This window comes from Mustela nivalis (genome assembly GCF_964662115.1).
Source record: "Mustela nivalis genome assembly, chromosome: 6".
Taxonomy (NCBI): domain Eukaryota; kingdom Metazoa; phylum Chordata; class Mammalia; order Carnivora; family Mustelidae; genus Mustela; species Mustela nivalis.
The window spans coordinates 35,442,461-35,469,392 of NC_139025.1; the positions used below are offsets into that span (position 1 = coordinate 35,442,461).

Below are 26,932 nucleotides of genomic sequence, written 5' to 3' on the forward strand. Positions count from 1 at the left end.
ATGAAACACTACTAAGTATTAAAAAAGAATTAATGAGAAAAGGAAAAAGAAAAAAAAGCTACCAACCCATACAACAGTGTTAATGAATCTCAAGTACATTATAAATGAAAAAAGCCAGATTCAAGAGGCTATATGCCACATTATTCTACTTATATGACATTTTATAACAGAATAAAATACAGGACAGAAAACAAATCAGTACCAGGGACAGAAGATAAGGACAAAATCTCACTACAAAAGGGCACAAAAGAATTCTGGTGGGAGGTAAAATTCTTATATAATTTGACTGTGGTGGTAGTTACATGACTGTAAGCATCTGCCAAAATTCACAGACCTATATGCTGAAAAAGTGAATTTTACTGTATAGCAATTATTCATCAATAATCGGAATTAAACACACACACAGAACCTCCCAAATATTCATTGTACTTAAATATTTGTATCCCTCAGAATAATGATTATTTTTCTAAATGTGTAGTATAATCAATAAAATTAGCAAATTCTAACTGGAGGATTGGTGGCTTTTAAAACTATTGTCCTAACTCTTAAACACTGTAATTTCAAGCTTCTTTCCAAATTCAATCCATATGCCTCATCTCAAAGAAATGGCCTAATTTTACAGACATATGAATTACTCCCTTTTAGTCTAGCTTATGAACACATTTTCTTCTGAGAAAAAGACTTAGCAAATTGGGTACAAAATGTTACAGTGAGAGGGAAAAATCACCAATGCCTTAGCACCTCTACTATTCTTCCTTTTATGCTGGGGGATCTAAATGTAATCCCTTTGGCTGAAACACAAATAGCCCTACCGGTAAAGTTGATGGAACGGCCTGAGGAGGTTTTCTTTCCTAATGAGGGAAAAGAATTACTTATTTATTTTCCTAAAATTATCTATGTACAAAAATGGACTCAAGTCTGTTTTCAGATTGTATTTACAGTATTTCAGCATGACATACTGTCTCAGCTCTTAAAGTTGTCTTTACATTTGAATGCAGTAGTTCAGAATTTAATTTCAACACAAAAGAATACAAAGAAAGTGACTTAAGAGACCCAAAGATTATTCTGCAGAATAAACAACTATTATTAAAGGCATGCTTTCTTTGATACAATAAAAACAAGACACTTGGCAGTCAGAAATAAGTCGAATGAAGTCTCAGTATTGAAGTTGGAATGAGGAGAAAATAATAAATAATTTATGAGCCTGAATTGTTAAAAAGCAAAATCTTTCCCAAGGAGCAAAAATCCCAGGATGTAGAACAAGATTTTACTATAATTAAAGCACACTCCAAAAACAACTAGCACAGCAGCCACTCTTGATGATCTCTTACAGGAGACTTATAGTTGATATTTCTGAATCATTGACTTCTCTCTCGTTTCTCTTCACAGAGGCAATGCACCTCATCAAAGTCTGGGCTTTTGAGTCATATTGCCAGGATACAAAGTAAGCTCCACCACTTGTAAAAGTATAACCTTGGGAAAAATTAAATTTCTTAATATTCCTTTGATTCCTCATCTGTAAAATCATTTAGGAAAACAGTACCAGCAACTCATAAGGAAATTTATGAAATTCAATGAGATAATCCATGCAAAGCCCTTGGCACAGTACCTGGCATATGATAAACTCTCCATCAGTGACAGCTATTACACTACCTCTAAACTATCAATCTTTGAATCTCATAACAAATCATCAAGTGAGACTTAAATGAAAGACCAACTTTCTCCATGATACTCCCAAGCTCCCACCCAAAAGGAAATAACATGATATATAAATTTAAGAAATTATCTGTCCACTTTCTAATCCCTGGTTACCTTATATTTTATCACATCGTACTACTACAAATGACAGGAATAATTTTTGATTCATTGTATAAAATTCTTAACACCTAGCTTTGTCTTTCATAGGACATAAAAGGGCCAAAATAATATTTTGGTGAAGAAAGAAGTTGAGAGAAAGAAGTTCTAAAGAAAGAGTGCAAGGGCAGTGGTGGCAGGGAGGTGAGGGAATGAGAGAAGCAGAGAAGTCTTCTCTAAAGCCTCAAGAGTATGTGACACTGTCAACTATATTCTTCCTTCAGAGAATGCTCCTCAGCTTCCACAATCAAGCACTGTCCCTCTCTCCTTTCCCATCTATTCCAAATGCCCAAAGCACAACAGGATGTTTTATTTCCACTCCTTCATTTGTTACTCAAAAAGAAATGAACTCTGTGCTCTTTTTCTCTATACTACTTCCCTTAGGGTCAATTACTACCTCTAGAGTAATGACAACTCTTTACCTCAAATCTTCAAACTCTAGCTTGAGAAACAGCAAGCGCTAAATAGTATAATTACCCTCATATATAAAGCAGAGAAATTAGAATTCAAGAATTATTTTTTCCCTGAAAATATAAGATTTTATTTTTCAAATCAGTTGATGCCTTCTAACATATACGTCACATTTTTTAACAGATTAGAAGTAGCAACAGCAACAATTTCCTAGATTCCAGATCCCGCTGTTTTAGCAATGAATTTTTGTTTCTCCATTTCAGTAAGTTATAGACTAACTCAGCCTCTCAAGTATTATAAATGTCTTTGTTATTGTCCATACAATAAAAATTTTAATATCTGCTAATTTAAATCATAAAGAATTTATATTTAATGTATCAAAATTATCAAAACGCTGAAGATAACTATAAATGAAATATAAAAACAAATTAAATGGCATGGCTTTTCTATACTAAAATTCATATGTAAAATAAGATTTGACCCTCGAAAAATTCTCTATGTTAAATATACAGAGATATCATTGGTATAAGAAGTATGTCACTAAAATATTTAAATGTCTGCAAAAATAGCAGTTTAAAGAAATCATTAAGTATTTTTTATTAGATGCATGAAGGCCTGCAACTAAAAACAAAGTTACAGGTCTCTTCCTTCAATTTTTAGAACCTACCGGAGAGATTCAGCCATTCGCCTCAAGTCTTCATTTTGCTGTTTTAAGCGTTCAAGCTTTGCCAGAATCTTGGACAGTTCTCGGCTAGAGTGATCAGGGTGGTCATTATCTCGTACCAAGTGACCACCTATATAAAATAGCAAGGTCCCCCAGGCAAAAAGAATGAGCATAATCCAACGCCAGGAACCAGTCCATGGCCGCATTTTCAGATTTTCAACTCACTCCCCTGGCTTCCTGGAGCTCAAAGAATTGAAAACATCATAACTCTGTTTCTAGCTAGTGCAAAAATGGTTGCCTTCTGTTGTTTCAACACATGATGCTTCAGACAAACTCGTTGTCTCTGGCAGTCCTGTAGTGAATCTTTCAAAGAGATCTTCCTGGTGCTATGAGTAGGAAGCTTTATTGTCCTGTGCTTCATGGACTCTACATGCTGTGGAAAGAGTAAGAAATGTATTTAAATTATTTAGGATACGCAAAGTAGCATATGCTGAGATTCATGGAGTTAAAGGAAACATTGGTTTTGACTGGTCAATAGGCTGGCAAATAACCTAACAACCTAATAATAAGTAAAAAAGCAAAAGCTTTTACATTTGCATGTTAAATCACCCATGTATACCAGGGTTCCACCAGACAAATTAATTAGCTCTAAGCTTGGAAGTCCTCTAAGTGCCATCATCACTTTTCCTTCTTACATCATTGTGCAAAAGATAATACATGGAGATTAAAAGATTGTATCTTTGAATAAGCAATCAAAACCAAACAAACTATATACATATTTGATCCAATGTTTCCATTATCTCAAGCAGAACATGTTCTCATTCTCATAAGATCTCAGTTCTATCTCCCTCCATCTCACTGCTCAGCTGCCATGATACTACTACTTAACTCTGTAGGTGACAGGCAAATTGTCACTGATAAAATTCTAAAAGTGACATGTGTATTAGCTAAGCAAAGGTTACGGCATCCATTAAGCAGCTGGTAACTACTCCAAATATCACAAGCAAAGGTTCTTATAGATTAGGCTAGATTATCCCTTCCTTGAATTTATTTAAAAAATACCAATAACTGCAACATAAGTCTATACCAGTTATATCTTAGTCACTGTGCATCTTAAGTTACACATGCAAATGTTTTCTCAGGCTAGGCTGTGGGTTTCATTTGTCACCTCAGCATCAGGCTTAAAATTCCCTTTAGAAACAAAACAGTTTTTTCTGCAAAGAAAAAAATTGTAGGCAAAGATATAATTTTAATGCCATTTGATAGTTCCGGAACTATGTAAGAGAAGTTGTATCTCCAGGCACAGAGTTCCTTGCAAAAAAGAGAAAAGATAAGAAATAGTTTCTATATGGAAGACTGAATGTGATGAGCATTTGACCATTAATTAAGCAGTTATTAAAGATTAGACAGAAAAGTTGGAGAAAAGGCCTCAAAAATTAGTACAGAGCTGTTATTTTCCTATTTTTGAACCTCAGATCTCACCTGTTTTTAAGTGCCCAAGTATTCAAAGAAAAGGAAATCTCTTCAAACAAGTGTTCTCTTTTCTTCCTATTCCTATGCTATTTTCTTCATTGTTATTGGTTTACACTAGTTAAAACACACAATGAAAAGAACTGCATTCACTGAGAATTGTTTGAAAACCAACTAAAAAGGCAATAATCCAAAAGAAAACTTGGCATTTTGTCTGTTGTTTTAATAACTATGCTTAAGCCTATTGAGAACATTCTTGTTAGTGACTCCACTGCTCATTCTTGTCCCTCTCAAAATCCTTGCCCAAAACCCTGTTCCTCTAATCTCAGGTAACCTCCTCTATTCAATAAAACATAAGAATTAAGGAATATTCAACATTTCAGGGTCAAAGACCAGTCATAAGATGTCATATATGGAAAAAGCAGAGATTCAGGGCTTCCTGGTTAAAAAAGCAAATTAAATAAATAAATAAATACATAAATCCAGTCTAACGGCCTAAGGGGTGGACTTAATTCAGTAACTCAACAAAAGAAGCTTAGCTATTAACATTTACGTTAATACCGTCTGTGACAATATATATAACATTGTAAATTGCTGTTATAACATATGCAAAAAAAAAAAAAAACTATAAAATAGTCTAGTTAATTCTAAGCTATACCAGTAAGATATTAAATTTTTTAAAAAAGATTTTATTTATTTATTTGAGAGAGAGCGTGCACACACATGGGAGTGGAGGGTGGGAGGAGAAGGGAAAGGGAGAAAATCCCAAGCAGACTCCATGCTAAGTGCAGACTCCATGCTGAGTACAGACTCATGCAGGGCTTGATCTCAGGACCCTGAGATCATGATCGGAGCTGAAACCAAGAGCTGGATGCTCAAATGACTAAGTCACCCAGGTGCCCCAAGATTTTAAATTTTTTAATCTTTGCCTTCATAGTAACAGTTAACTTAGAAAGATAACTGTGATAAACAAAAGACAGCGTTCTAAAAAAGAATCATTTAAATAAAAAAAAGATTTACTGCAACATTTTATTAAAATTATAATACTCAAAGCCAGCAAAAATATAACTCAACTCAAACAGAAACAAAAGTCTAAAGAAACATAAAGCTGTTATACAAAATACTTTAAATTGTTATAAACTACCATCAGAAATAACGAAAATATTAAATTACTACATATTACGGGAGTTGTAAAAACACACTGAAAATTATTATAGGAGCAAAACCTTGTCATTTTCTTAATTAACAGCAGCAGCCCATTATTTGAACCATGCCTGTCAAAATGTAAACTCTATGACTTTTATCCATTTTGTTCACTGATGTATCCCAACATTTAGAGTAGTGCTTGGTGCTTAGTAGGTACTAGAAACATTTTTGAATAAATAAATAAATAAGAGAACATAATGATGTACATAATTCATGTACATCAGCTTCAACTGCATTTTATGCCCCACTTAAGAAAGCAAATCTGAATGCAGAAAGTAAGAGAGTACTATTACTATAAGGAAATGGTTAAAAAATAAAGTCATCCATAAGCTTTAGGATTTACTATTGTCAACACATACCTTACAATATACTCTCAAATAATTAAAATAAACTGGTCTAAAAGACCATAATACCAACTTATGGTACACTTCAACCATAAGAAAATAATTTCTCTTTGTCTTATTTTCCTCATCTAAAAGATGAGAGCTTTCCTCATCTAAAACTGAGAGCTTTAATAAAGTTACTGTGAGGCTTAAATGGTGTTAATATATAATGTACTTATATTGCTTGGCACGTAAGAGGTGCTCAATAAAAGGTCATAGTATTTTAATGTTAATAAGATATGGAGATTTAAAATATAAATATAGAATAGGCAAATCCTGGACTAGAATCTTTGCTCTGCTACATCACAGCAAGCTAACCATACTCAAGTTCAATTTCTTTATCTGTAAAATGGATATAATACATACTACCTTTCCCATAGACTACTAGAAAAAGCTTAGATAAAACAATCCATAGGAAGCAGTTAGCATACTAGTAGAAAATTATTATTATACTACATATATTAATGCTGTTATTTTATAGACCCATTTTTAAGATTTTACATAATTTATATATCACGTATTATTATAGGCAGTTCCTAAAATGGCTGCCAAGAATCCCCGTGTCCTGTGCTCCAGCCTTGTGTAATCTCCTCCTCCTGAGTGTGGGTTGGACCTAGTGATTCCCTTCTTGAATAGAATACAGCAAAAGTGATATGATTTCACTTCTGAGATAAGGTTATAGAAGACTGACACTTCTATCTTGCTTATTCTCTCGTTACTCTGAAGCTGCCATAGGAAAAGGCCCATGTGGAATGGAACAGAATCTGCCGACGACCATATGAGTAAGCTTGAAAATGGAATCTGCACCAGTCAAGTCTTGATGTGACTGAAACTTGGCCCACATTTTGATTTCAGGCTTTTGAAAGACCATAGCCAGAAGATCTAGCTAAGCCATGCCCAGATTCTTAAGCAACAAATAACAATTGTTTTTAAATGACTTAGTCTTAGGGTGATTTGTTACGTAACAATAGATAAATAGTATATGTGCCTACTTCCTACTGGCGCTGAGTGCCTGGTCATCAGTTCATGTGTTATTCTTTCTGTCTCCAGCAAGCTGTACAAAATCTAAGGCACAGAGTGGGCGTTCAAGATGCCAGACAGAACTTAATCAATCACATTTTCTTATATATCCTGCTCACACATCTTACAAATACTATAAAAACTAAACTCAATTTAGAACAAATAAATAGTTCAATAAGTAAAATTGTAATTATTAGTTAAACGCTATATTGGAAGACTAAAGGCATTTTTATTGTTTGCCAACCAGCATTATACTTTTAACCATGAAAGAGTAACTGGTACTAGACTTGCGCTCACTAAAAATATTAAGTAGTTAGAAAATCTGTTTTCAAGATTGGGCAATAGCTAGACAACACTGTGACATTTGAGATAAGGTTAACAATCAAAGGTAAATCCTATAATCACTCCAGCTTTCTGCCTAAAATTTACTGAACACCAACACAAAAGTGGAGAACCCAGGCAAAGCAAAGCTGTCTTCCCGAAGTGATGTTAGACACTAAAGTTAAGACGTTTAAGGAGAAGAACATCTACAAGTCAATATATTGAAGAGGAGGGAGCTGCCTAGAGAAAAGGACCCAAAAATGTATATAGGATACTAAGCTCTGCATGCAGAAGACTTTATGAGGCTCGCAAAGAAAAATTATCAAGAAAAAATAAATACTTGGTAACTGAAAAGTGAATATGTCTCAGAATTGTATAAAGGGGAAAACCTGTGCGTTCCAACCAAAAACAATGAAAATGCCACATAGAAAACCTGGTGCATTCAGCAGAAAGCCAAGAAATAAAACATCTTAGAAGTTAGGGTTGGCATATAAATACAATGGAATATTAGGTAGCCATCAAATATTGATATCTTGCCATTTGCAACAACATGGATGGAAGTAGAAGGTATTATGCTAACACATAAATAAGTCAATCAGAGAAATACAATTATCATATGATCTCTCTGATATGCAGAATTTAAGAAACAAGGCAGAGGATTAAAGGAGAAAAGAGGAAAAAAATGAAACAAGACAAAACCAGAGAGGCAGACAAACCTTAAGAGACTTAATCTTAGGAAACAAACAGAGTTGCTGGAGGGGAGGACACTGAGGGGTTGGGGTGCCTGGGTGACAGACATTGGGGAAGGTGTGTGTTGTGTAAGACTGATGAATCACAGACCTGTATGCCTGAAACAAATAATACATTATATATTAATAACTTTTAAAAAGAAAATAAAAAGTAAATAAATTTTTAAAAAAAGAAGTTAGGGTTAAGTAAGCCCTAGAGCAGGGATCAGAAACTTTTCTCTAAAGAGCAGGATAATAAATATCATAAGCTACGTGAGATACATACAGTCTTTATCACATATTTTTCACTTTTATTTTTGTTTCTTTACAGCCCTTTAAGAATGTAAAATCCATTCTTACCTCAAAAGCCATACAAAAACAGGCTATGGACCATATTTAGCTCATAAGCCAGAGTTTAATGACTCTAGCCATAGAATTAAGAAGAAGCTAAGGAAAGCTAGAACAAAACTTAAAAACAAGCTACAAAAGGATCAAGGTGATCTAAAAGTAAATTAAATGCCTAGCAAAACAAAATTCAATATTCTTTCAAGAAAGACAAAATAGGGACGCCTGGGTGGCACAGTTGGTTAAGCAGCTGCCTTCGGCTCAGGTCATGATCCCAGCGTCCTGGGATCAAGTCCCACATCGGGCTCCTTGCTCGGCAGGGAGCCTGCTTCTCCCTCTGCCTCTGCCTGCCATTCTGTCTGCTTGTGCTTGCTCTCTCCCCCTCTCTCTCTCTGATCAATAAAATCTTAAAAAAAAAAAAAAAAAAAGAAAGACAAAATAAACTTCACACTCTCCAGCTACTAATCAAAAATTAGAAAGAACACTGAAAGAGATTATCTTGTGAGGCAGCCATCCAAGACATAGTAAAGGCTAAGGATGGACTAGAATACTGAGCAAACTTAGCAGTCGGGACCTCATGCTAAGAATGAGGTAACAGCATTCCACTACTCCAAGAATTTTAAGTCTCTGACTCAGTGAAGGTAACAATTGCAAAAACAACAACAACAATGAAAATCACTGACTAGAATGACTCCATCCCCATCCATATATAAACAATCAGATCATAAACAATTTCTCAAAAAGAAAAATACCCTTTTCTGGGCATAAATACTATTGACCTCAGTCTTTACAGCTCTGTACTTATAATGTCTGGCATGCAATAAAAAATCACGAGACACATAAAAAAAAAAAAAAAAAAAACAAGAAATAACAAACCATTTTTAAGAGATAAAGCAAGCACACCAGAACCAGACCCATAATGAACTAGATGTTAGAACTATCAGACAGAAAATTCAGAATAATTATAACCAATATATTAAAAAGTCTAAAGTATGGACAACATACATGAACAGATGGAGGATTCAGCAGATAAACTGCCAAATTAACAAAAATAAAATATCAGAGGACCTCCAACAGGCTTATCAGAAAACTGGACAAAAGTTAAAACTAATCAACAAACATGACAAGAGGACATTAGATACTCTCCAAAATAAAGCTCGAAAAGGAAAAAAAAAAAAGACTGCAAAAAAAAAAAGAAGGAATTCAAAATCTGTGGGAGTACTGATTATCAAATGATCTAACACATATATAACAAGAGTTCCAGAAAGAGAGGAGAGAAAATGAGGCAGAAAATATATTTTCTACAATCAATGGATGATAAACCACAAATCCAAGAAATGCAGAGAACTACTAGTAGGATAAATTTAGAATGTAGGGAAAGCTGCTGAAAACAAAGATAGAAAATCTTATAGGCAGCTGGGGGAAAAATTACATACAGATAAACAGAGAATGAGAACACATCTCTTGTCAGAAACAACGTTAGCCAGAAGACAATGAAGCAACAGCTTTAAAAATACTGAGTAGAGGGGAAGGGAGTGGGGATAGTGTCAAATTATAATGTGAAAATATATATATTTTTTAATTTATTTGACAGAGAGAGAGAGATGTCACAAGCTGACAGAGAGGCAGGCAGAGAGGGGGTGGGAAGCAGGTTTCCTGCTGAGCAGGGAGCCTGATGTGGGACTCCATCCCAGGACCCTGGGATCATGACCTGAGCCGAAGGCAGAGGATTAACCCACTGAACCACCCAGGTGCCACAAAAATATCTTTTAAAAACAGTCATTTCCAGGAAAAAACAAATGCTGAAAAATACTCTGTGTTAGCAAAACTGCACTATTAAAAAGAAATAGTTAAATGCAGTACACTGTAGTAAAGTTCTCACTGCACATTAGATTGATAAGTTAAAAATGTATATCATAAGTCCTAGAGCTGTGCTGTCTGCTTCAATAGTTACTTGCCACATGGAACCACTTAAACTAGAATTAACATTAAATATTTATTCTCAGTCACAGTAGCCACATTTCAAATGTTCAATAGCCACTTGTGCCTATGGCTACCATTATGAATGGTGCAGATATAGAACATTTCCATCATCTCATTAAGTATAACATTTCCCCAGAGCAACAATTTAGAAAATAAAAATAAGTATAAAATTTAGAAAATTATAGAAAATAGAAAACAACTATAGAAAATAATTATAGAAATTTATAATATTTAGAAAATAAAAATAAGTATAAAAAATTCAAAAACATGATAAAAATTAAATCATAATTCAAAATACAAAACAGAAAGGATATACATAAGATATATGATATAGATCACCACTCTAGGATTTCTGAAAGGAGAGAATTTAGTATCTTGAGAAGACAGGGGAAAGTTTCATAGCTGCAGTAAAGAAGGGAGCACATCTGAGAGACGGCATGAGTAGTTTACCTTCTAAATAAGCTACTTCACTTTGTGTAGCCATTTATACATTACGCTCTATTTATTTTAAAATATATGTGTGGTTTTAATCAACATTTGTAATGGACAACATGTGGAACAAATTTACCATGTACTTCACCTAATTTTATACAGCACCATGATTCACTCACTCATTCATTCGAAAAATACTTAGTAAGTTCCTATCCTATAAAAGACTCTGTCCTAGGCACTGGAGTTGTACCAGTGAATAAGACAAATGAGAATCTCTGCCCTCAAGAGGTGATATTCTAGAGGATTCTAATTGCAAAGGGAAGTAATTCCACAGATACAACCTCAAAAAAGCCTCTTCTTGCAGAAACTAACATACTGAGTGATACAGTGAGAAACTGAATATAAACTATATCAACTGATTTCAAAAACACAATTAATCATTCTGTGAAAAACAACAAATGCAGTACCACTTATAACTGTCAAATTGACTGTTCTTATATCAAGAAAATGACCAAAGCTACTTCCTTTAGCATCTGACTATGTGGAAATGATGTTTCCAAGAATCACATTCAAGTGGCTTCACTTTAATGCAAAGGGCAAAAGACGAGGATATAACAATATTCTACAGAACTGACTACGAGTCAGAACAAAGACTTGTTCTGCTATGAACGATGTTCATAAGAAGATGGTCTTCTAATCTCAAAAATAATTCAGCACTCATTTAATATAAGTATGTATACGCTTATACACTATGCAAAGGGAAATATGGCATTATACATCAAGTATTTCTGTAAAAACATCCCTTTTGATGAGAATTCCACAAGCAGAAATTTATACCAAGATGTGTTTTAACATATGAACAAAATGCATTTTACAAAGCTACTCATCACAACACTTTATGCAATAGCTCCAAAGTAGAAAAAAAAATAATTGCACATCAACAGAAATATGGTTTAATAAACTGTGAATTACTTTTACCCCCAAAACTGTTTTTACCATGATGTCAAAAAGGAGGAAAAGGTGACTCAGAGCCAATAAGAAAAATCAGTCAATTTAAAACAAACCCCTAAGACAGAGGTGATGAAGGTAGACAAGGAAACTAAAACAATTACAAAAAATATATACTAAGATTTAGATTAAAAAATCAATATACTGAAATAAAACAAATAAAAGCTACAACAAAAGTGCAACTTCTGTAAGTAAAAAAAAAAAAAAAGGCTGAAAGTTTAAAAATTTTCTGGAAAGGATTAAAGAACAGATTAAATACTATAGAGGAAAAGGTCAATGGACATGAGGACAGAGCAATAAAAAAATCCTCAACACAAGGAAAAGAAAATTTGTAACCCATAAAGTGACAAATGGTAACTAGACTTATTGTGGTAGTCATTTCACAATATGCACAAATATCAAATCATAATGTTATATGCCTAAAACTAATACATTACATATCAATTTTATTTATTTATCTATTTATTTATTCATTTTTAGCATGTTTGGTTAGCCAACATATAGTATGTCATTAGTTTTTGATGTAGTATTCAGTGATTCATTAGTTGTATATAATAATTTTTTAAAATTAACCAAAGATAAAATTATCTAGGAAAAAAATCTGAAGGAGATTTGATAAAAAAGAAAATTTTAAAGTAGCCATTTTATAGCACTTATCTTTAGATATTATGGTATTTTATAGCTTTCCCCACAGCTGTATCATCATACAGTAGCCATCATCATGAACTAAAAATTTGTTTAGGTGAAAAACTCAAATAAATGTCATCCAACATCATTAGCAAGAGCAATTTACATCATTAGCTTCAGGGCCAGGGAAAAATCTATGGGCATTTCCCCATTTTGACATTCAGCTTGAAAAAGGACTTCTCAGAACAAAATCTGACATTAAACTTAAAGTAATGTATACTGAAAATATGCTTAGTTTTAGGCACATGCAGAATTTCCAAAGTATTTTAAAATACAAATAAAGTCATAATTTAAAGGGGAAAAATAGTCATGGAAAAAGTACATATATGGTAAAAATAATTTCAGGGGGCTTCTTAGAAAAAGTACAAGCTAGTGGATAATGAAACAATATCTTTTAAAGTTGCTGAAATTTAAAAAAAAAAAAGAAGGGCCAAACTACACTTTGCTATCCAGTAAAAATATTTTTTTTAAAAAAAGCAGTTTTCTGTGAACTTAAGTTTTCACTTAACTTGGGTAAATACCTAGAAGTGGGACTGTTGTGTCCTAAGGAAAATGTATGTTTATTTAAAATAAAAAAAGGTGACACTATACTCCAAAATGGCTGCTCATCCTGAGTTATCACCGGCAATGAATGTGAATTCTTGTTACTCCACAATCTCTCCAGGACTCGATATTGCTAATTTTTTAAAGCAATTAAAATAGCTATAGAGTGGTATCTTGATGCAGTTTCAATATGCATTCAATTTCCCTAATAACAAACTGATATTAAGCAAGTGATTATCTTTTCTTGTACTTATTTGCCATCCATATATCATCTTTGGTGAAGTGTCTATTGTGATCTTTTGCCATTTTTATACTAGAGTATTTGTTTATTGTTGAGATTTAAGAATTCTTTCCCTATCTAAATACAAATATTTTATCAGATAAGTTATTTTTCAAATATTTTCTCCCAATCTGTGACTTACCTTTCTTTTCATTCTCTTAACAGTGTCTTGCACCTAAGAAGATTTTAAATTTTTTGATGAAATGTGATTTATTCTTTTTTTCCATAATTGCAGTTTTGGTGTTATAGCTAAAATATAAATCCCAAATCCATGGTCACATTTTCTCCTATGTTTTCTTAAATAAGTTTTAGTTTTAGGATTCAAAGTTAAAACTACATTTACCCAGTACTGCCACTCCTAGGTATCAACCCAAGAGAAGTGAAAGCTTATGTTCTCAATAAAACGGATACTTACATGTTTATAGCAGTTTTACATATAATAGGCAAAAATGGGGGGAATAAATTGAGATGGCCTTTAATTTAACTCTGATATGTCAAAAACAATGGAATATTGCTCAGCAGTAAAAAGGAATGAGCTAGGGGCACCTGGATGGCTCAGTGGGTTAAGCATCTGCCTTTGGCTCAGGTCATGATCCCAGGGTCCTGGGATCAAGCCCCATATTAGGCTCTCTGCTCAGCAGGCAACCTGCTTCCCCCCTCTCTCTCTCTCCTGCCTCTCTGCCTACTTGTGATTTCTCTCCCTCTTTGTCAAATAAATAAATAAAATCACTTAAAAAAAAAAAAAGGTATGAGCTATTGACCCACTGATTCATCAAAATGGATGAATCTTTAATATATTTTGCTAAGTGAAAGAAGCCAGAATCAAAAGCTGAATATCATGTGATTCATTTATTTAACATAATGAAAGATGGAAAACTAGGATGAAAAAGGGATCAGTGGGGGCACCTGCGTGGCTTGGTGGGTTAAAGCCTCTGCCTTCAGCTCAAGTCATGATCCTAGGGTCCTGGGATCAAGCCCCGCATGGGGCTCTCTGTTCAGTGGGGGGGCCTGTTTCCTTCTCTCTGACTGCCTCTCTGCCTATATGTGATCTCTGTCTGTCAAATAAATAAATAAAATCTTAAAAAAAAAAAAAAAAAAGAAAAAGGGATCATTGGTAGCCAAGGCTTAAAGATGCAAGGAAAGGTGGATTAGAAAGAGGCTACAGGGGAAATTTTTACAATGATGGAACAATTCAAAAAGGTACTGAAGAAGGGTATATCATCTTTATGATATTCATCTGCAAACCCCTAACTCCATTCTAATAATGAGAAAGATACTAGACAAACCCAAACTGATCGGGATGTACTCTTCAAAACTAACAAGATCATTAAAAAACATGAAACAAACAAGAAACTATCAAAGATCTGAGAAGACCAAGGAGATATAATGACTATATGCAACATGATATCCTGGATTAGATCTCAGAAGAGAAAGGGAAGCTATGGAAAAACTGGTGAAATCTAATATGATCTGTAGTTTAGTTAATAATATTGTGCCACTGTTAATTTATTTGTTTTGAAAAATTACCATGGCTATGTAAGATGGGAAACCTGGAATAGTGTATATGGAAATTCTCCATACTTTCTTTGCAAATTTTCTGTAATTCTAAAGTCCCTCCAAAATAAAAAGTTTTTTGTTTTTTTTTTTAAGATAAAGGCAAAACAAATACATTTTCAGAAAACAAAAGCTGAAAGAACTTGTTGGCAGCAGATACCACCAAAGACACATGTAAAAGGATGCTTATCAGGCTGATTATAGATGGAAATGTGAATATAAACAATGGATTCAAACAGACATATTAAATATATGGTAAATATAAATGAAACCTCATTTTAATGTCTTCTAAAATAAATTTTAATCTTTAAAACTAAAGTAATGACAAGGTATTATGGGACATGTAACAATGTTATGAAACATATGACAATAATAAAAGATGACAGGCAGAAAAAGGAAAGATATTACTTTAAAGTTCCTACATTATCCTTCAAGAGGTATGACAGCATTTGAAAGTTTGGTGAAATAGGTAAAAATTCAAAATAGGCAAAATACCAATGAAATATAAAACAGATAAGCAATAGAAATAAACACAATAAAACCAAAAACAACCCCCTAGAATAGACCTATAAAATTGAGATTTCAGCAGACCTAATCAATGGGGGAAAATAAGACACAAATTGCCAAATTAGGAAGGAAAGAGGGAGAATCACTATAGATGCTACAAAAAGATGATAAGGGAATATTGTCAACAAATACAAAGCCAGACCTGAAACTGGCAAATTTTTTAAAAGAAATAACCAAAGCTCAATCAAAAAGAAACAGACAATCTAAATAGCTATAGCATTTATAGCTATAGGCTATAGGCTCATAAACATTAAAGATGTTGAATCTGTATTTATAAATCTTGCCAAAAGAAAACTCCAGGCTCATATGGCTTTATGTGTGAATTCTACCAAACATATTTATAGAAGACATAACAGTAATTTTTCATAAATTTTTCTAGAAAAGAAAAAAGGGGAAAAAAAGTTTGACAGTCTCATAAAAGCTAAATATATATTTGCCATATAACTCAACAATTCCACTCTTAAGTATTTATAAGGGAAATGAAAACATATGTTCATACAAGGACTTGTACAAGAACATCCACAGCTGCTTTATTTATAAGAGCCAAAATTTTGAAAAAACTCAAGTATCTACCAACACATGAATGGATAAACAAATTGTGACTTATTCATATAATAGGACATTATTCAAAAGTAAAAAGGAACAAACTACTAATATATACAATATAGATCAATCTCAATAACATGCCAGGCTAATGACACCAAGGATAAAAAACATACACATTGATATGAAATTATAGACCAAAGTAATTACTACAAAGGGCCAGGGATTGACTAAAAAGAGGAATGACAGCTACATGAAGGTATGTATTTGAGAAAAATCATCTAACTGTACACTCAATATGGGTACATTTTATTGATATAAATTATGCTTCAATATAGTTGAAAAACATTTTAAGAGAAAGTTTAAAACTATCTCCATTTTTTAATGTAATTGAGAATGTCAATAATTGAGTGCTGCTAATTCATTAAATGACTAAATTATGTGTTTGCATCTTGAGTTTCAATGAGTTTTTTCACCAAATCACTGCACATTGTTTTATGAAAAAATTCCATAATTTATTAGATATAATAAACTTCAATCCAAATGTTAATGCAAAAATTGTATTTTGTATCATTTCAAAATAGTTAAGAATCAACTCAAATAACTAGTAATATAATTAATAAATCATAAACTGTGTTCAGTCTTCTTAGTAGCCTAACCTCCTCCAAACAAAATAAATAATCACAAATACTCAAATGATGAGTCCCTAAATTACACACTAGTTATTATTATTATAAAATATATAGTTCAGAGAGTTGTCTTTAGAAGAATTTATTTTCTTCACTGGAAAGAGGGAAAACCAAATCACTATTACAGACTACTTCTTGAAGTAATTCACTATAATGAAATGAAATGGAAAATTTCAACAGAAAAGAAAATAATCTATTCAACAAATTTAATTAGTGATTACTATAATGTAGAAGGTAAGTGTAACTATTACATTTTAAAGGTACCAGGTTGATAAAGGGAAACATAAATAAAACTTTTAGAGAAAGCTAGTTATCAATTATAATGTACAAAAATTTGGGTGAGAGGGCACTGAGTTGCTCAGTTGGCTAAGTGTCTTCCTTCAGTTCAAGTTGGGATTGAGCCCCAAGTCAGGCTCCCTGCTCAATGGGAATTTTGCTTCTCCCTCTCCTTCTGCCTCTACCCCCCCAACCCCACTCATGCTCTCTCTCACTCTCTTGTGTACTCTCTCTCAAATAAACAAATAAAATCTTAGAGGGAAAAAAATAAGAGAGAAGTACAAATATTTTAAAAGCCCTGTACATATAGAATCCAATTCTAGATTAACATGTACCCAAGACTTTAAATATCTTCCCATTTGATCTAAATTCATTTTTAAATTAAGTACTGTTATATATCATTTATTTAAACTACTACTTACTGTCCAGCCTCCATATGGAAAAAGGGAAGTTTTGTGTTTATTAATCTAAGAAAGTGGAAAAAAACAAGTAAGAAGAGTATCATAAATTAAAATGGCCCTTTAATGCTAGTTGAAATTTTTAAAAAATGTAATTTTTTTTTTTAAAGCACTCACCATCCTCTATCATTCGTTATCACAACTCACTGGCTTATTTATTTCCAATACTAAAAGGTATGCACTAGTAGAACAAGGACTTAGAACACAGTGCCTAAAACAGAGTAAGCCCTTTATTAGTATTTATTGAATGAAAACTGAAATGTAGAATAAAGGTAGAGAGGAAGAAAGTAGAAGGGGAGACAAGAAGCCAGTGGAGGGGAAAAGGGAGGATAGGAGAAGTCAGAAAAGGAAATTTTCAAATAGCCCCTACCAAGTCTATAAATTTAATTTTCATTCATTACTGACAGACTCATCTATCATACTTTCACACTGCTTATTGGTAAGGTCACAGTATACACACATATGAATTTAAAATGCTAGGCATCCTGAATACATAAGCACAAAATACTCTATTTAAATTCACTCAAACCAGCCAATATCTTAGAAATTAATCTTCCTCATTATGAACTGCAAACAAATAATCACATTTATGAGGTTTCTATCAGGAGTATCTCACTCTCCGTAATTCAAGATAACACACCAGGCTGTGTTTACTGATGCAATTAATTTGTACTATTCAAATGGGTCAAAAAATCTGGCCTTGGCATCTGTACCTCTGGCCTGAATAGATTAAAACTGCCAAAAAGTAGTAATACTAAAAAATTCAAATAAAATGTATACCCTTACTATTTTATATGATTATCCAGTATTACATAATACATACTTGATTGGCAGTATGATAGAGTAGAAACAGCAACCATTTCAAATTAATGACTGGCTAGAAATATATGGTCAGTTTACCCAACTATAAAATTGGAATAACAGTATCTCCTCACATAATTGTAAAGGTTACATAAAATAATATATATGTAATGGTGATTTGCATTAGTTACTACTATTTTTCCCTTGGTCATTAGAAAGTAGGTATACTAGCCTTCTGTTTAGTTCTTACCTATGATGGCACCCTCATTCTTCCTGTTCCTTCCACCTGTACTATAATTCTTTTGGCTCACCATTATAATTCATATCTCTACTTAAATAAATGTCGCTTCTTTTCAGAGACAGGCCCTGATAAACTGTATCTATCAATTATGACATGTTAGGATACAAGTTAGAGAAAATCTAACTCAAAATAACTTTAAAAATAAGGAAATTTTAGGGACGCCTGGGTGGCTCAGTTGGTTAAGCGGCTGCCTTCGGCTCAGGTCATGATCCCAGCGTCCTGGGATCGAGTCCCACATCAGGCTCCTTGCTCCTCAGGGAGCCTGCTTCTCCCTCTGACTCTGCCTTCCACTCTGTCTGCCTGTGCTCGCTCTCGCTTGCTCTCTCTCTGACAAATAAATAAATAAAATCTTAAAAAAAAAAAAAAAGTGCTTAGCATAAAGCCTGGCATAAAAAAAAAAAAAGGAAATTTTAATTTCTCAGTAGACAAAAAGTTATTATTTAATCACTCCAAAAATCTATTTTCATCCTTCTGAAAGGCTAAGGCTAGCATTCTTGATGAACAAGTTGGCTGCCTCAATCCCAGCTACATGTAATTATGGTACATATATTACCAAGGAACAGTTGGTAATCTCCTTTAGTCCATCTCATCTTAAGGAAGAGGAAACTACTGACAGACGTCTCCCCTAGAAGATCTGCACATTTTATTATCCAAGACTGACTCACCTGTGCCTCACAAAATCAGTCACTGAAAAGTGGGATGGGATTACCATTATAGCTTTGACTAATCAGGATTTATCCCTAAGGGTAGGTTCCAGAACAAAACTGGGACCCTAAAAGCAAGAAAGAAGAATGGCTACAATACCCTACAAGAATGCTACAACACCTTATCTTTTTAAAAAAGCATTCACCATCCTCTATTATTCACTATCACAACTCACTGGCTTATTAATTTCCAATACTAAAAGGTATACACTAGTAGAACAAGGACTTAGAATACAATGCCTAAAACAGAGCATGCCCTTTATTAGTATTTATTGAAATAAAAACTGAATGCATGAATATTACCCGTGTACATATATTTATTTAATACCTATAGTTAAAATCCTAGGCAAAATAAAATTAAAATCAAGCCTCAGAAGAATTAAAACTAAGATTCAAAATCATTTTCATATGTTTATTCATTTCTTTTTATATACAGGAAATGTCAAAACTAGATGCTCAGAAAGCAATATATCCAAAAATAATTTCAAGCCAAAGACTTCCATTCAAGCCAATTCATGATAAAGCTGTAGAGTCCAGAAGACCAAATAATGGAAAATAATGAAGCTGAACAAGAGAATTATGTAACATGAAAATAGAGAACTCAGTAACTACATCAAACGCAGTAACATTTGTATTATAGGAGTCCCAAAAGGAGAGAGAGAGAAGGGGACTGAAAATACATTTCAAAAAATAGCAGAAAACTTCCCTGATCTGGGGAAGGAAACAGACATACTGATCCGGAAGGCACAGAGAATTTCCATCAAAATCAACAAAAGCAGGCCAACACCAAAACATATTGTAATTAAACTTGCAAAATATAGTGACAAAGAAAAAAATCAGCAGCAAGAGAGAAATTCATAACATACAAAGGAAAACCCATAAGGCTAACTGGAGACTTTTCATTAGAATCCTAACAAGCCAGAAAGAACTGGCAGGATATATTCAAAGTGCTGAATAGGAAAAATCTGTAGCCAAGAATACTCTATCCAGCAAGGTTATCATTCAGAATAGGAGAGGACAAGAGTTTGCCACACAAACAATAAATAAAGGAGTTAATGACCACTAAACCACCTCTACAAGAAATAAAGTGGACTCTGAGTGTATAGGAGAGACTAAAAATACAAAGACAACAAAGGATCAGAGAAAATCTCCAAAAATAACAACAAATAACAAAACGGCAATATATACACATCTATGAATAATTACTTTGGGGGCACCTGGGTGGTTCAGTCAGTTAAGCATCCAACTCTTGATTGTGGCTTAGGTCATGATTTCAGGGTTGTGAGATCAAGCCCCATGTTGGGCTCCATGCTTACAGCTGAATCTACTTGAGATTCTCTCTTAAGCCTTACCCCTTCCCCCACTCACACTCTCTGAATAAATATCTTCAAAAAAAATTATAATTACTTTGAATGTAAATGGACTAAATGCTCCAATCAAAAGACTGAGTGTCAGAATGGATAAAAGCAAACAAACAAACAAGACCCATCTATATGCTGCCTACAAGAGACCCATTTTAGACCTTAAGACACCTACAGATTGAAAGCAAGATGGTGGAGAAACATTTATCACACAAATGGATGTCAAAAAAAAGTTGGAGTAGCAATACTAGAGTAGTAGAGTAGCAAAACTAGACTTTTATGTTCTTATATTATTTTTATCCTGCTTTGATATCAGGGTAGTACCGGCCTCATGGAATGATTCTGAATGTGTTCCGTATATTCCCTTATTTATAAGATTTTGATAAAGATCATCATTGTATCTTTAAATGTTTGGTAAAATTCACCAATGTGAAACCATGTGCTGGAATTTTGTGATTCCTAATTCAACTTTCATTCTTATTACGGTCTGAAATTTCCAAGATTTCCCATTTCTTGGATTCAAGACTGATGATTAGATTGTGGTATCATGCATTTTTAGAAATTATTTGTTTTTTTCCCCCCTAAGTTATCTGATTTGTTAGTATATTATTGTTGATAATAATCTGTTATCACACTATGTATTTCTGTGGTTACTTGTTGTATTTTTTTTCCATTTCTCATGTTGGTTTTTCAATCTCCTCTTTGTTTTTTCTTAATGTACTTGAAACATTGTCAATTTTGTGTTTGTTTTTTTCTTTTTCTTTTTCTTAAATGATTTCCTTTCACTGTTACGTTATTTTTTTATTCTGGTCTCTATTTTATTTATTTCTGATTTTTCTTTGTTATTTCCTTCCTCTAAATTATAGATAAGTTTCTCCTTTTCCTGGTTCCTTGTGGTATAATATTTATTTAAACTTTCTTAATACGAGCATTTATAGCATAAATTTCACTCTAATATCTGCTTGTGCTGCAGCCCATAGGTTTTGGAATAGTGTTATCTTCTTCTTTTGTTTAAAATATATATTTGCTGTTTGATTTCTTATTTGGCCTACTGCTTGTAGAAATATTTACTATTTCTATTATAGATTTTCCAGCTTTATTTTGTTGTTGATCTTTAGTTTTGTATCATTGTGGTGGGAAAATCTATTTGGTATGATTCCAGTCTTCTTATATTTGTAGTATTTGTTATGTATCCTTTTTTTTTTTAATGTCTCTCTTTTTTTTTTTTTTCTTAGTGGGCAGAGAGGCAAGCAGAGAGAAAGAGAGAGGGGAGGAAGCAGGCTCCCTGCAGAGCAGAGAGTCCAATGTGGGACTCGATCCCAGAACCCTGAGATCATGACCTGACCTGAAGGCAGAGGCTTAACGCACTGAGCCACCCAGGTCCCCATGTTATGCATCTTTTTATGTGATTTAACCAGGAGAGTCTTCTGTGTGTATTTGAAGAAAATATGTATTTTATTTTTCTTGGATGGAATGTCTTCTATGTATATATATGTGTATGTGTGTCTTTTAGAACCATGTACTCTGAAATACACTGCAGGTAGAAAATGTTCTTGTTGAAAAAAAAGTAGTAACTTTAAAAAATAGAGCATATCAGAGGGGGAGTTGGTTGGAGGGGAATCGGTAAAACAGGTAAAGGGGATTAAGTGTACACTTCTCATGATAGAGGACTGAGTAATGATGAATATATACAGTGCTATAGAACTGTTGACTCACTATATTGTACACCTGAAACTAATCATAACATTGTATCTTAACTGTACTAGAATTAAAGTTAAAAACTTAAAAAAATTACATTTAATAGCTAAGAAGGGCAGACATGTATTGAAAAATTCCAAGTCATACAAGTGATGAAGAGAGATTCACAATCTTTCTAGAGAACTCTCTATAAAAAAACAGATTAAAAGTTCAGATTCAAACAGATTTAAATTTTCTAAAGAACAAGAGAGATTCAAAAGTGTAATGAACATTTTACGTTACAGAAAACTCTAGTGGGATATATTTAAAAAATAAACACACATTTTAATCTTCATATCAGAGGAATAAAAGCCCTTTAGAGGCTAATCTTTGCTACTGCATGTATGGAGAATATGATGATGATATTATTGGCTACTAATTCACTAATATGTGAGCCAGATAGGTGGCAGAGAGAAAATTTACATATCCTAAAAGGAGAAGTTTAAATAAGTTATGGGACAACCACTGGTGAGATACTATTGCTCAGTTTAGTGAAGACAAATACACACAATATAATACTATTATATTTATTGAATGCAGGATGCAGAAGGATTTAATGTTGATAGGTATGTAGTATGATGCCTTGGAAACCCTAAGCTCTGAGGTCAGACAGAACTGGGTCTAAATCCTGTCCATACCAATACAGAATTGGGCCAGCAAGGAATTAAGCATGGCATCTTACTTTCTCTGAGCCTGATTTTTTTTTTTTTAAGATTTTATTTATTTATTTGAGAGAAAGCACAAGCAGGGTGATGGGCAGAGGGAAAAGCAGACTCTCCACTGAGCAGGGAGCCTGATGTGGGGCTCAATCCCAGGACTCCCTGATCATGACCTGAGCTGACAGCAGATTGAGCCTGAAATTTTTATCTTTGAAATGAATGTAATAATTGCTATCATAGGGGGCCCATCATTCTAAAGTGTAATGATGATAACAGCTATATCTATATAGTGCTTCCTGAGTGCAAGGTACTTTTCTCAACACTTCACAATTATAATACTATTTAATCTTCTCAACAACCTCCTGATGTAAGTACTATTATCCCTATTTCACAATGGAGGAAATTAAGGCACATTGAGATTAAATAACTTTTCCAAGATTGTAAAGTCAGTAAGTGGCAGAACCAAAACCAATGATAGCTATTTTTGGTTACTGTTAAGAATAGCTTGCTGACTTTAAGAATTACAAGGGACGCTAGAAAATCTCCTTCCACCTAAAGCAACTACGTCACTTGATTATTTCAAGTATAATTCAATTCAGAGATTGAAAGACCTCTAACTTTTCCTCCCAAACAGCACACTGTTAGGAAAACTAGATCAAACAATTCCACTTGACTTCATTTTTTTTTTTTTTTACATTTAAAGTATACTGAAGTGACTTTTGGTTCCATTCCAAGATGGTAAAGACAGACTTCTATCACTCCAGCTAAGAACAGTTAAAAACCCTGGACACTCTATATAAAACAAGTACAAGAAGACTGTGAAAGACAGAAAAGGCATAGCTGCTAATAATCTAGGGACTAAAGCAATAACATAGCAGTGATTTTTGAGTTTTCTTTTTGCCTCATATATCCCAAAAGGTAAAAAGAACAACAGAAATAGCAAAAGAATGGGTAAATATAAAAGAGTTTCCTTTCTTTTCTTGACTTTCTACATTATGTTTTGATAATGTATGTTATGATTTTAAGCACATGTAGAGGAAATTTAAGACAATTAGGGGTGCCTGGGTGGCTCAGTGGGTTGAGCCGCTGCCTTCGGCTCAGGTCATGATCTCAGGGTGCTGGGATCGAGTCCCACATCGGGCTCTCTGCTCAGCAGGGAGCCTGCTTCCTCCTCTCTCTCTCTGCCTGCCTCTCTGCCTACTTGTGATCTCTCTCTGTCAAATAAATAAATAAAATCTTTAAAAAAAAAAAAGACAATTATATTGTAAGTGAGAGAGAGTAATGGTACTTCAGAGAGGCAAAGTTTCTATATTTCATTCAAACTGGTAAAATATCAACGTGAGTACACTTTGATAAGTTATGTATCTTTCAGATAACACTTAAAGCAACTACTAAAAAAAATCAATACAGGGGCACCTGGGTGGCTCAGTGGGTTAATAAGCCTCTGCCTTCAGCTCGGGTCATGATCTCAGGGTCCTGGGATCGAGTCCCACATTGGACTCTCTGCTTGGCGGGGAGTCTGCTTCCTCCTCTCTCTCTCTCTGCCTGCCTGTCTGCCCACTTGTGATCCCTCTGTCAAATAAATAAATAAATCTTTAAAAAAAAACCTATACAAAGATATGCATTCAGTAACATTTAGCAATATAATCATTAGAAATTTAATAGAGAGGAAGGTTTATAGTCAACTGTGTTTGCCCATTTCATCTACTTTCTAGCTGTGACTGCAACCATAGTATTTAACACCTTTGTAAATTAGTTAATAACATTCATTTCAAACCAATTAGAGCTAGAACATATTGGCTATAACTATTAAGGCTGTTATTTTAATATTTTGATTCAGACTATTAACCCTTATTTACTTTGCTAGTTTATTTTTTGATTTTTTTTTTAATTTTTTATTTTTTATGAATATTTATCGTAGTCTTGAACTGAGATATTTGGTAAAGTGCTAGTCATGGTGACTAGTATGTAGTATGGGCTTGATAAATGAAAGCTGTGATTATTTATTAGTAAATAAATGTCCATGGGTTAGCCTTTCTTTATTCCCATAGACTCTGAACCAAAAGATTGTATAACTTCCTTTACATCAGTCTTAGAAATTATTTTTTTGGATTTGACACCAAAGCAAAGGCAACAAGAATAAAAATAAACAAATGGGACTACATCAAACTAAAAAAGCTTCTGTATAGCAAAGGAAACCATCAACAAAATGAAAAGAAAACCTATGGAATGGGATAAAATATTCGTAAGATATATATCAGATAAGGGATTAATATCCAAAATATAAAGAACTCATGCAAGTCAATAGAAACAAGCCAAACAATGTATTTAAAAAAACGGACAGAGGATCTGAATAAATTTTGCCAAAGATGATATACAAATGGCCAACAGGAACCTGAAAAGGTACTCCACACTACGAATCATTAGAAAAATGCAAATAAAACCACAATGAGGTATCACCTCACCTGGTAGAATGGCTCTTATGAAAAAGACAAGACAACAAGTGCTGGTGAGATCATACAGAAAAGAGAACCTTGTCTCCTGCTGGTGGGATGGTAACTGGATGAAACTACTATGGAAAACAGTATGAAGTTTTTTTTTTCAAAAAATTCAAAATAGAAATACCATATGATCAGCAACTCAACTTCTGGGTATTTATCCAGAGGAAACAAAATCACCATCTTGAAAATATATCTGCACCCCCACTTTCATTGCAATATTATTTACAATAGCCAAGACAGATAAACAACCTAAGTGCTATCGACAGATGAAGGGATAAAGAAAATGTGGTATACAGTTGACTCTTAAACAACATTAGTTTGAACCGTACAAGTCCACGTATTCAAAGATTTTAAAATATATTTAATATACTTAAAATATATATTAATTAGAATATTTGTGAAAACATAGATGGACCTTGGGGGGCATTATCCTAAGTGAAATTTAAGTCACACAGAGAAAGACAAGTACTGTATGATCTCACTTAAATGTGGAAATTAAAAAAACTCATAGATGATATGTAGAACAAATCGGTGGTTACCAGAGAGGCAAGGGCGTGTGAGGTGGGCACACTGAGTGTAGGTAGTCAAAAATACAAACTTCCAGTTATAAGATAACTAAGTATAAGAAAAAAAGACAAAAAAACCTCAAAAACCATAATTTTTTTAAAATTAAAGACAAACTGTTTTATTGTTATATATTCCTATAATGCTATATAACTTGTGCTTTCAATTTATCCCCCCAAAAATATTAACTATGATTTACTACCCTTTTACAGATGAGGAACTGCAGCCCACAGGTATTAAGTAATTTGCTCAAAACATTTACAAAGCTAGTATACGATAAAGTCAGAATATAGGTCTTCTGTCTCTAAATTTAATGCCCTTTTCACAACACCATGCTGTCAATCAGATATGGAAACATATTTAAAATCACAAAGTTAGTAACTAGAAGATACAGTATTCAAAACCAAGTCGTTAAGCTCTATGTGCTTAAGATTACATTACACTATTGATACAAATGATTAAAATATAAATGGATGGATGATAAGCTCATTAGCATTAAAGATACGTTAAAACACATCAAATTAGAAATATTACATATATCAAATTAGCAAACATGTACTAATGACCTAAAAAACTAATGATAACACAGGACACCTGGGTGGCCCAGTCACTGGGTGTCTGCCTTCAGCAAGTAATGATCCCAGGGGTCCTAGGATCAAGTACCATGTCAGTGCTCCCTGCTCAGGGGAAAGCCTGCTTCTCCCTCTCCCACTCCCCCTGCTTGTGTTCCCTCTCTTGCTGTATCTCTCTGTCAAATAAATAAAAATTTTTTAAAAAGCCTAATGATAATACAATGGAATATTATATTGCCACCACCAAGGGAATTATTATTGAAGAAGATATTCTATCCCATTGAATGGACAGCTAGAGATTTGAAGGTAT

General features: G+C 33.5%; 1 protein-coding gene across 6 annotated transcripts in view; it reads right to left on the minus strand.

Moving 5' to 3' along the window:
- FUT8 (fucosyltransferase 8) overlaps positions 1-26,932 on the minus strand; it is a 263,883-nt gene that overhangs the window by 150,723 nt on the left and 86,228 nt on the right. For 3 of the 6 annotated variants that reach the window (XM_082734103.1, XM_082734107.1, XM_082734104.1), the window contains one exon: positions 2,933-3,362. The exons of 1 other annotated variant lie outside the window; for it this stretch is intronic. In XM_082734103.1, the coding sequence (XP_082590229.1) occupies positions 2,933-3,135 (203 nt within the window). In that variant the 5' untranslated portion in view covers positions 3,136-3,362. Of the gene's footprint in view, positions 1-2,932; positions 3,363-17,386; positions 17,432-17,539; positions 17,629-26,932 lie in introns of those variants that run through there. 2 more of the 6 variants (XM_082734105.1, XM_082734106.1) reach the window with 2 other exon arrangements.